Consider the following 12,256-nt stretch of genomic DNA (forward strand, 5'->3'; position numbering starts at 1 on the left):
TCTTAATGTAGGAAGTAGCAGTTTTAGCAGGTAAAAGGGGGTGTTATCAATAGAGGGAAGCATATGTGTAAATAAAATCTTGCCAGTGTAAAAGTGTAACAGTTTTAAGTGAGAAGATCTATAAAGCTGACATAAAGATTCATGGGGATTTGTCCAGAAAGGAGGTTGGCAAGTTCAGGTCCAGGTTGTGAAAGGCATTATATAACATTCAAGGAGTTTGGATGTTGTCTTTGAGACTGTGGGTATTCAGTGGCATTTATGAAGCAAGAGAAGATATCCACATGTGCATTCTAGAAACATCTTCAGCAATCAAGGTGAGAGATTGGCAGCTGGGTCATAGATGGGAGGCTTTGATAGCAGCTCCATCAAGAAATGATGAGGGCCTGAACTAAGGCCCTTGTGGTGGGGATGGAGAAGGGACAGGAGGCAGGGTGGATTCAAGAGAGACTGAAGGCAAAATCAACAAGACATGGGGCTTGATTAGATGTTGGGACCCAGCGAAGTGTGAAGGTTCATTCAGATTCTTGTCTTAGGCCATTGAATGAACAGTAACTATAGTAACTTAGAGAAAGAATACTTAGAGGTTTGGTTGAGGAAGGTAGTGAGTGAGTTAATAGTCCTCTGGGACTTCTGGATGGTGACTAAAATAATTATAATGGTAACAGGTAACATTTCTTAGGCACTAAGTACCATTCTCCTTTGAGGATTAAAGCTTAATAATCAACATAGAAATATACTGATTCTAAAGAATCTGTTGATGTCAAGTTAAAAACAAGAGCACTCAGAGTCAACATTTCTGGGAGCCGGACAGAAGCGTGTAGGAGAGAAGCAGTCACAGGCCAATCAGTCAGGCTTGCTCGTAGCTGTTGCCATGTTGGGAGTGTGTGTTCATGACTCTTTGTTGCTAATGGTGAGTCATTCTTGCAAATAAATATTAATCTCTTTATACATATTTTATAGTATATTTTATACAAATGCTATGGGTGGTATTCTAAGAAATAAGTTTTAGAAGCAAAATAAGTCCTTAGCTTGGTAATTTTGATGCATGATGTGTGATTCTGTAGAATATTGTTAATACCAGGGGATCCAAATATTAAATTATTCAAATAGTGCCCAGTAATGTTCATTGGTGTTTTCCAGAGTTTGAATATTTGCTATAGACTTGAGTTCTTTGTAAATACTTTAACAGCAGAAAGGCAAAGAGAGGAAGATGGGAAGGTTGCTGTGGAATACACTGACATGAAATCAGAAATGGATTTAAAATCTGAATTGGCAAAAGTAGTATCTGTTTCAATGGCAAAACCAAAATCAGGGCAAACAGACAAAATATGTTCATCATTAAATAAAGGAAATGAGCTAATATGAAGCAACGTCTGTCCTAACATCTGCCTCGAAGGCTCTTTGGACATTCTCTTAATGGGGACGGGTTCTCTCCCCTGTCCCTTCTCCGTCTACATCTTAGTTCAACCAACATCAACACAAAAATGAAATGAAATGTCCTATGTCTGGAAAATTTGGCATGAAACAAAGATCAAGGCTACTGGGTAATTCACTTAATGCTGTATAGTGTTTTCAAATTTTATTTTATTTTATTTTTTTCTGCTTTATCTCCCCAAACCCCCCTGTACACAGTTGTATATCTTAGTTGCAGGTCCTTCTAGTTGTGGGATGTAGGATGCCACCTCAACGTGGCCTGATGAGCGGTGCCATGTCCACGCCCAGGATCCGAACCCTGGGCCGCCGCAGCGGAGCGTGCGAACTTAACCACTCAGCCACGGAGCCGGCCTCTCAAATTTTATTTTAGAATTCCTGATGTTATCTTTGAATTTTTACATAGATTTTAATTTGGCATTTATTTTGTGTTGATGTTCCCCTTTTTACTATTTTTTATTATCAAATGTATCAGGTTGCAATCATTTTTTGCATATCATTGACATAAATAATTTTGTCATATTGCTTCAGATAACAATAAATCATGCATTCATTATTTTTTTCCACATAGTACTTCTGAAACTTTTATATAAGAAATGACTCACTATTATTATTATGGTCACTCATTATTATTTAAAAATAAATAAATCATACGAAAAATATATAATAATTTATGATTTAGGAACTCCTATCTCTCAACCTCAAATCCTGAGCATTAATACCTATTGGGAATTTGGAGGCATTTGACATTTTCCCAATTTCTTGACTGGTTTTTCTTATGATTCAGGAAAAGACAAATTTCCAAAGCAATGCCAGGAAGGAATTCCCATATGGACACATCACCAGGCACTGTCATGAGCTTGCTACACGCATTATGTCATCTAATCCTCACGGTAACCTAGAAGGCGGGGGCATGTTGGTAGCTCCATGTCACACATGAGCAAACTAAAACACAGATGAAGAGAACGTGACACATTCAAGACGCATGGCTAGTAGGTGGTAGAACAGGTTCCAACCCAGGCTGTCTGAGTCTAGAACATATGCTCTCAGCCAGTGCACCATCTTGTAGGCGGTTTGGATCTGGGAGAAAGGGTGGAAGTGGAGTGTACACTTATATGTGTTTATCTCTGATTCGGAAGGACTTTCTAGTGCAAGTGCACAGCTTGTGTGGGCTGCAGTGTTGCTGTGGACTGAAACAGTGGGGTGTGATGTCATTTGTGCTTCCCAAACTGTAGTTCCACGCAGTTGAACTTTCCCTATTCTTTAAAAGAAAGAAGATCCAAAGAACATTTATTCCCTAACTTCATTTCAACAAATTACTTCTGTGCCAGAGCAGGCCAAGTGAAGTGACAGATTGAGGACTTAAGTCCATCTTGTGTCAGAAAGAGCCACATGCTTGTGGTTGGGAACAGTCTGGGGCTTGCTGAAGGCATGCTCCCGTCTCCACTTGGCCTTGACCACATGGGCAGCCCTGTTCTGCTTCTGGTAAATCCCCTCTTGCCAACGCCGTCTGCCTCATTCCCTGATTACATCCTGAGTTAGGTCTAGCATGGTACGTCAGCCTCGGTTCAGAAGACGTTTTTACATCCGTCTACTTGAGGAGTCTGCATCTATAGAGACAAAGGGGAGAACAGTGACTTCGCCTTTTAAAAATAACTTTATAAAGCAAGAATCTTTAAAGTTTACCTCTTTCTACATGCCAGAATGCCACTTAGATCAGCTGTTAAAAATTTCCCAAATTATCTCTACGGAAATGTTAACAAAATTGCTGGTTCTGTGTGAGCTGATCAAATTCCTAGAATTTCAGGGCTTAGGAAAGCACCACCTCCACAGTGTGTGGAATTCTGGGGTTGGTTGCCCAGAGATTATGGTTTTCGCGTGTGATGACATGAGGGCATGCATTGAAGATGGAGTTAGGCTGATGGCTTAGTTCAGTACTAACAGCGTTGGACTATCACATGGTTAGGAAATTTCCCATAGATGCACCCTGTAGACTATTGTGGTTTTCAGTGCCTTACTGGAAAGCCATATGTGTGTATGGTGATTATGAGCTTTGGACGCGGATAGACCTGATTTTGCAGACTGCTGCTGCTTGTGTACTGGGTGATCTTGGACAAATCGCAAAGCTTCTCCATCTTTGAAAAGTAGGGAATATAAAACTAAGCTTGTCGTGAAGATTTATTGACATAAGTAAAGCTCTTAGTACGCTGCTTGTGGTACACAGCAGGCACTAAAGAGAACGTAGCGCCTTTATTTCTTCATTGAGCACCTTTCTGTGTGCTGGATAATTTCTGAGGATGGTAATATGATGATGAACAAGACAAACCCAGTCCCTTATCTTAATGAGACAAGTAGGCAAGAAATTGCGGTAAGTGGGGTAAGTGCCAGCTCTAGGGGATATGGGTGCTGGGATGCATAGGAGGGGATTTGATGAAGGCCCGGGAAATCAAATAGGACACAGAGGAGGAGAAAACAGTTCCCCCCAGCCTGGCCCAAGTGTCTGAGTGAATTCACTGAAAGGCGTCCACAGAGTTGTTTGTTTTAAGGAAAGGAATATACAAGTGGAAACAAGTAACCACCAGGTATGTTGACTTGGGCGTGTGCAATACAATGCAAATGTCCAAATTCATCAAGCACTGTGTTCTGGTTAAGTAAGACCTCCATATAATATGGGTTTGACCTTTATGCTCTCATCAAAAAATACAAACAAAGCAAAAAAAAAATTTCCTGTCCCTGACCTGTCTATTGAAGTTAATTCCAGTGTGGGTTTGATGAGTCAGTCCTTTATTAACACTATCCGCTATATTATGGCAAAAGGCAGAGAGATAACCAGGAGGGCTGGTGATGTGTGGAGATCTTTCAGAATTCGTACACCCTTATTAGATGCCCCTCCTTTACCCCAGCACCTTGTATCCACTAGTGCTGGCATTAACCCGTTTATTGTGATTTCTTGCCTACTTGTCTCATTCAGGTAAGGGGCTGGGTTGGTCTTTTCTTTTTTTTAAAGATTGACCCTGAGCTAACATCTGTTGCCAATCTTTTTTTTTTTTCTTCTCCCCAAAGCCCCCCAGCACATTGCTGTATATTCTAGTTGTAGGTCCTAGTTCTGCTTTGTGGGATGCCACCTCAGCACGGCTTGATGAGTGTTGCTAGGTCCGTGCCCAGGATCCAAACTGGCAAAACCCTGGGCCACCAAAGTAGAGCAGGCAAAGTTAACCACTCGGCCATGGGGCCAGCCCCTGGGTTGGTCTTGTTCATCATGGTCTCACCATCCTCAGAAATCACTTCATACACAGAAAGGTGCTCAATAAATATTTATTGGTTAAATGACCTCATGAATGAACGCATGCCTGCTGTGGTCAGGTCTGCTTTTGCTGATACCTCTTCTCTGCTGCTGCCTTTGATCTAGATAGAAATTAAGATTGCCAGCAGATGAGGTAACTAAGTCTCAGTTTCATGTAAAAATAGTCAGCCTAGGGTAGAGCGAGCTCCAAGTATGGCCCCAGAAATACACGGACTTGGTGCCGGAAATGTGCCATCAGGAGGCGTTTCCACTGACTCCTAGATTGGCAGCCCTTCTGAGTGGTTCAGGTGGTTGGATGTAATTTGTTCTGCCTAAGGGAGGCAGTGAGGCCCAGAGCTTAGAGGGAGGACAGCCTTCCATCCAATTCCAAATCTGATGACTAGCTGTGTAACCTTACTGCTCATCAAAAGCCTCAGTCTCCTTATCTATTCAATGGGATTAATGATAATAGAACCTTATAGAGTCATTGTAAAGATTGAGATAATATATATAAAAGCTTAGCCAATGCTTGGTACATAGTAATAACTATTAACTTTAATTTTTATGATTACTATAAGTTATGTACATTTTATTTATAAGGAATAAATAATCAAACTATGCTAATGTTGATGAATTACTAAAATGTGAACTACTGAAACATTGCTTGGGAATATCGATGTGGTGGCCTTGCAAATGTACTGCTCAGATCTCCTGCTGTGGGGAACATAATTGACTGACAGCCCCAGCTGCTTCCTCCAAGATCCGCCACTGCTTCACCAGGGCAGCTCCCAACCGGTGACTGGGCACACTGGGGCTACTAATGCAGGCCGGTTCCTGCAAGGTGCGGGACTCCTTTAACAGGTGACGTCGGCTCAAGGACTCCCCATCAGCCTGGTGGGGACCCTCCATAACACTGTGCTGCAGTCTGAGATGCTCCCTACCGATCCCTCCTTCCTTCCGGCTCCTCTTCACAGGGGCCAGACCTGCTCTGCAGTCTGAGGCTCTGCCTGCCTTCTCCAGCTTCCTCTCTGCTTCCTTTACTGGCATTTCCTCTGGTAAACCTTGTCTTGGTGTCTGCTTCTTGGAAAATCTGGACTTACACAGACAGTTATAATGGTTGTGGGGAATAACAGTCTGCACCCTTGAGCACAGAGTGGATACTTTTTCCATCAACTGTGAAGTGAACATTATTGTAATAAGTTTAACCTCATCTTTATGTTATTGCCTTTCCTCAGAATTAAAATTTGGTGTTACTGATCGTAAATTCTCTAGGATAGGCGTTAGCCACTGTTTCCTCAGGGAAGGCTGCTAACATTTAGGACCTCTCACTAATCTGCAGATTAAGGCGTAAGATTGCCCTTAATTAGGACAGTCCTCTGTAGCTCCAGTCTTTAATGTGATGTCATGGTTTTAGTCTTTAGCATTCATGAACCAAAAAAGTTTTTTTAAAAACAGCTATTATAGCTCTTCAGTGTTTGTCTATTTTTATAGTCTTATCTTCTGCTAATTTCTTTGGTTTTCATATTTTTTCTCCTAAATCCTTACTTGATTATTATTTTTGTGACAGATCAGGTCCAGGGGACAGTCACCATCCGCAACATCAGCGCACTGTCCTCAGGTTTGTACCAGTGCGTGGCTTCTAATGCCATTGGAACCAGCAGCTGTCTTTTGGATCTCCAGGTTATTTCACGTAAGTATGTAAAATTCTGAGTCCACTCTGGGTCTGAGACGCCAAGGTCTCTGTCAAACCAGGAAATGAAGAGTTCTGCTGAATTGTTTTTAGGTTGTTCAAAGATGAAATAGAAATTCTTTCGGTTTTAATCGTTATTGAAAATATTTTAGGGGCTGGCCCTGTGGCCGAGCGGTTAAGTTCGCGCGCTCTGCTGCAGGCGGCCCAGTGTTTCGTTGGTTCGAATCCTGGGCGCGGACATGGCACTGCTCATGGAGTCACGCTGAGATGGCGTCCCACATGCCACAACTAGAAGGACCCACAACTAAGAATATACAACTATGTACCAGGGGACTTTGGGGAGAAAAAGGAAAAAAATAAAAAAATCTTTAAAAAAAAAAAAGAAAATATTTTATAAATGTATTAGTATACTTTCCAGCCTCAGCAATGTGACATCTTCTTTATGACAAAATGTCTTTCTCCTCAGGATCCTTAGAATCAAGTCAGTTTTGATTATATAGTACTACAGATGTTATAAAAATTTGTGAGGATCTTACAGCCATGGCAAGACCTCCTTGCATTTTCTCTGTATCCCTTACATCTCCTTATTTGTTAGGTGGCCAGGTCATAAATAAGAAGTGCAGAAGTTTTCTCTTTAGTGGAGAATTCTGGGTTATTTGAATACCCGTTGCAGACGGGAGTGGTCTGGCTGGGAGGAGGTGCTAAGTTATCCCACCGATTGCCAGGGTTCCTTTGGGCCAATCAGGCAGGTGAGCATCCTTTTCCTGCTCCACTCTAGGTGTTGCTCTCCTGAAACACTGAGCCATGTAAGGTTCATTCCTTCAGTAAATGTCTGTGAACCTACTGTGTGTTAGTCCCAGCGACTGGGGATACAGAAAGTTAACTGAGGTTTCGCTTTATATGGATGGACTACATTAGGCAATTTTGTACATTTTAAGAAGATTCTGTGGTAGTTTATAAAGTTGCATGTGTATATGCCATTTCTCTCTTTCTCGCTTCTCTTTTGGTTCTTTAAATCTACCTTAAATATATTTTGCAGCCCAGCCCAGGAGCATTGGACTAATAGCTGGAGCCATTGGCACTGGTGCAGTCATTATCATTTTTTGCATTGCACTAATTTTAGGGGCATTCTTTTACTGGAGAAGCAAAAATAAAGAGGAGGAGGAAGAAGAAATTCCCAATGAAATAAGGTTTGTGTGTCAGATAATTTGTCTTGCATAACTAATGTCTATTTCTATTCATTTTGGCAGCTACAATTTCTTTGCTAATCTTATGACTGTGATGTTCAAGATAGTTAAAGCAGCCAAATAATATTTTCTTGTTATATCATTTTTCCTCATGGTGCTACTCAGTTTTATTTACTGGATCATGAAAGGGGAGGAGGGTCGAGCATGTGCCTAACTAGGAGGACCCAAGGGAAGAATTTCCCCTCTCCTCCCCATCTCCAGGATAGGTGGGGTTAGGTGGCTGCCACAGTAGAAAAGTTAGTTTAAAACCTGTGTTTAACATTGGCATTTATAAGGGATGAGAGCATAAAGCAAGAAGGAGCACCGTAAGAGCATACCGGTACCTGTGTCCACTGAGGCCAAAGCAGGATGGCTTGGTGTGAAAGACAGTTCCATCAAGAATATGAACGTCTTAAGAAAACAGTGTCAAATGGTCTTTAAAGAGAAGTGACTCTTGGCAAATTGTCGAGATATGGGGGTTCAAGCTCAGTGTCAGATTGCATCACGTTATATCCTTTTGAAAGTGCTTTAATGACTCCAGTCTGCTTAGCATGACATACACGGCCCTTCAGGATCTTTCCCCGCTTCCCTGATCCCTTTGTGTTCCAGTCTGTTTTGTATTCTCTCATGCCTCAGGGTCTTTGCACAAGCCTCCACCCTCTTCCTTCCCTTTTCATCCAACCCTTCGGTAAATTCCTTGATCTGATTCAGGTCTAGTCCAGGCATCACCTCCTCACAGAAGTTGAGCCTTTCAGACTTGCAGATGCTCTTGCATTTTTGTCACCCCCGTTTGGCCATAATCTTCTTGGCTATAGGAGCTGTGTCTTTTTAACATGAAACATCTAGTAGAATGCCTGCTGCTCAAGAAATGTGAAATGAATTAGTTAACATGTTAAATTAAATTAATGACTTCTCCTAGCTTCTTGTAATTCTTAAGGGTTAGGACTTTGTGGGGTTAGATTTCATCCCTGCATCAGATTACCGAGGAAATCCTCTCATCAGCACACCACAGTGATATCTCAGACCCCGAAGTGTAAGAAAGTCAGGCAGCTCTAACCATTTCCTGGAGTTCCCCATACCTGGGGTTTGGTTTCCCAGCTATCTTACAGCAGCTGGCTCAGCGGATTTCTTCATGGACTATTTTCCTATTTAGAGGGAAAAAAAAAATTTACACGCACACACAGACACACACATATATAAAGATACATAAACATGTACATATATATACAGGCACACATATATACTTTTCTTTTTCAGTTATATTGGAAGGCATGGTCTTTGAGAGATTTGGTATTACCTTTTTTTTCTCTTGGAGATTGAGAAGCTGAGGGAACTATTTTTCCTGAGCATTGTCTCAAAGGGAATGGATGTCAAAGCTGAGGCACCAGGACTGCTGGGTTTGCTTTCGGCATAATATGGTCTGTCCTGAGGGTTTGTATCTTGCAGACACACTGGCCGTAACTTAAGAGGAAAGAGTTCTGGGCAGGAGGGAGGGTAAACCTCAAGTGAATCCTAACAACAATTTTATTTTTGTTCCGTTTCAGAGAGGATGATCTTCCACCTAAATGTTCTTCTTCTGCCAAAGCATTCCACACTGAGATATCCTCCTCAGAGAACAACACGTTGACCTCTTCTAACACCTACAACAGTCAGTACTGGAGCAGCAATCCGAAAGTTCACAGAAACACGGAGTCACTCAACCACTTCAGTGACTTGCGCCAGTCTTTCTCCCTCCACTCAGGCAATGCCAATATACCATCCATCTATGCTAATGGGAACCATCTGGTCCCAGCTCCACATAAGACTCTGGTAGTGACAGCCAATAGAGGGTCGCCACCACAGGTCGTATCCAGGAGCAATGGCTCAGTCAGCAGGAAGCCGCGGCCTCAGCACACACACTCCTACACCGTCAGCCAAGCAACCCTGGAGCGAATTGGCGCTGTTCCTGTCATGGTGCCAGCCCAGAGTCGGGCCGGGTCCCTGGTATAGGACGTGAGTGGACGGAGCATTCAGGAAAGAATCAGTGGACTGCCCCATGCAAGGGGGAGGGGAGGGTGGGTGTGCGCTCGGAAAGAAACACTTTCCTTGTAACGATACCAGTAAAAAGCGCAAAGAAGCAGGCAGTGCTGTTACCTGGCCACTAAGAGTTGTGTAATGAACTGGAATGTTCCACCATGAAGACTTGTTTCACCACCACAGCTGTCCCAGGATTCTATTCAAAAAGCTGGATCTCAAAGATGTGCCAAGCCAAGGAAAAAGATGCGAGAGCAGAATAGCACTTAAAGCTGAAACTGCAGTCCAGATGGGCTGGTTCTTTAATTCATGCCTAACTTAATAATTGTTCAAGAGACTAAAGTGCCAGACAGAATTTAAATAATGAAATGATTTAAAAAGATAGGCGTCTTTAGTAAAAGTAATGAGCAGCCCTGGGATACGTTCTGCCTCCCCCGTCCCCTCTTTGGAGAGGGCTTAATGGCAGAAATGGTTAATATCGGTCCCCACAGGGCTGCCTCTTGTATCATAGAATCAAAACTTTTTGCACAAACAAAATTCAGTAAGAAATAGGGGGAAACAAAAGAAACTTCTCTGAGAAGCCCGTTCCTATTTATTTATTTATCTCCTCCAGAACCATGAATTTCATATTTGGAATATTGCTATACGGACAGATTCTTGCCTGTCTATGTTTTTCTAGGGTCTGTTACAGGTCTGTGACGTTTACTGTTCATTATTTCCTGGAAAAAAATTTTTTTTAAAGAAAACTAATGGTTTTTAAAAATCATACATGAGAGGCATTGGGCTAGCAAAGCAAAGGCGACACCATGTGCAGTGAGTGTTCACAGAGCCCAGCAGGAGGCCCATCGCGGAAGAGCTGGGTTGAGTGGGCAGCACGAGAGCAGGAAGGCAGGTCTCAGGGGCGTCCGCTTGCTGACAGCCTCTCAGAGCTGGGCTGTCCAGGCCTCCCTGGCTATCGCAGTGGGTTCTTCTTAATGAGGGCAGCACCTGCTGCCTTTTGTACTGAGGTAGATAACTTTCTCCTTGTTTGACAAGTCGAGGTTAGTAGGTTGTTACAGGCAGGGCAGGAGTTGTTTTGTTCTTTTCCAAATAATTATTTTGCAAAAGAGATAAGACTGAGACAAAAGGCATGTCTTCAGATATGCTCCTGGGAGGGTCTGCCCTGTATTTATCACAGCTCAGGGTTGCAATTTCGCCCAATTGCGTTTTACACCTCTGTAAAGAGGCTCCTTTTGTGATTAATTACCTAGCTTGGCTGGCCTTGCAGTTCACCAGATAATTTACAAACTCCTCATTCTATTTGTGCCGCGTGGATCTGCCCATACTTGCATTGGTGGCTGATTCGCCTTAATCACACTTTGAGCAACACATGAATGATTTCTTCCCAAATTTGTTTCCTAAATTATTTACGACACTGAGCTTGTGATTTGATGAGTATCTTTTCTATCCCAATTCGTCTCACTCCCTCTTCCCACTTTTTCCCTTTTTGCCCTCTTTTCCTGTAATCACAGTTGTCACAGGGAAGGCCTCCCGATTTTCAGACCTATTTGAATAAATGGAACCCAACAGCTGCAGCGTACATTCGTTTTCTGAGAGGGCTAAGCTCAGAACCTAACCATTGCAACCATTCCAATATTGATGAGAAACTAAATTTACTTTAGCATTACTTATTTTTTCCATTTGATGGTTCTTGACTTTGTAAAAATTTAAATAAATGAATGTCTATACTTTTTATAAAGAAAGTGAAAATACCATGACAGAAAAGCTGATACTATCAGATGTTGTTTAGAAAGCATTTATCTTGCATTTCTTTATTCTTTCTAATTATCTAAATTTCAATAAAAGTTTATTCATATAAAAACAAGTTGTCTTTAATTATTAATTACTAATGAATATATGGGTTTTTTTTAAAAGATTGGTGCCTGAGGTAACATCTGTCGTCAATCTTCTTCTTTTTTCTCTTTTTTTCTCCTTTTTCTCCCCAAAGCCCCCCAGTACATAGTTATATATTCTATGGTTTTGTATTTAATGTTTCCCTTAATGTTATAAGCATTTTCCATTCTGTTAAATACTATTCATAATGACTATAGTGAGCATATAATATTCCAAAATTATTTCACCTTACTCTTATTGTTAGAAATTTGAGTCCAATTCTCACGTGTATGACTGAAGATTTAATGGTCCTTTTCATCCATTGAGCTGTTTTCATATTTCCTGTCTGAAAGTTCATGAAGACAAAGCCCATGACTTTCACCCCTGAATCTCATTACCTAGCACAGTGCCTAATATGGGTGTTGAGTAGATAAATGACTGATGATTTCTCAACTGGATTTGCGAAGTTTCCGTTCAGAAAGTTATGACCCTGATTGATTGTGGCTCTTGATATATATTGACTCATTCCTTTAACTTTTTATTTTGAGATAATTATATATTTACATGCAGTTATAAGAAATAATAGAGATTCCCATATCCCCTTCACCTAATTTTTCCGAAGGGTAACATCTTGTGTAACTATTATACGGTTTCACAAATTGACATGGATACAATCCATCAACTTTATTCAGATTTCAGCAGTTATAGTGCACTTATGCGTGTGTGTGCGTGTGTGCTTGC

The 12,256-nt window shown here is 41.6% G+C and overlaps 1 protein-coding gene across 16 annotated transcripts in view; it reads left to right on the forward strand.

Annotated features, from left to right (window-relative positions):
• IGSF11 (immunoglobulin superfamily member 11) overlaps window positions 1–11,504 on the forward strand; it is a 176,064-nt gene extending 164,560 nt beyond the window's left edge. For 12 of the 16 annotated variants that reach the window (XM_070583851.1, XM_070583853.1, XM_070583859.1 and 9 more), the window contains 3 exons: window positions 6,282–6,404; window positions 7,444–7,594; window positions 9,175–11,504. In XM_070583851.1, the coding sequence (XP_070439952.1) occupies window positions 6,282–6,404; window positions 7,444–7,594; window positions 9,175–9,619 (719 nt within the window). In that variant the 3' untranslated portion in view covers window positions 9,620–11,504. The remainder of the gene's footprint in view (window positions 1–6,281; window positions 6,405–7,443; window positions 7,595–9,174) is intronic. The other 4 variants (XM_070583858.1, XM_070583856.1, XM_070583857.1 and 1 more) reach the window with 1 other exon arrangement.
• The last annotated feature ends 752 nt before the right edge of the window (window positions 11,505–12,256 follow it).

Source organism: Equus przewalskii, chromosome 18 (assembly GCF_037783145.1).
Source record: "Equus przewalskii isolate Varuska chromosome 18, EquPr2, whole genome shotgun sequence".
NCBI lineage: Eukaryota > Metazoa > Chordata > Mammalia > Perissodactyla > Equidae > Equus > Equus przewalskii.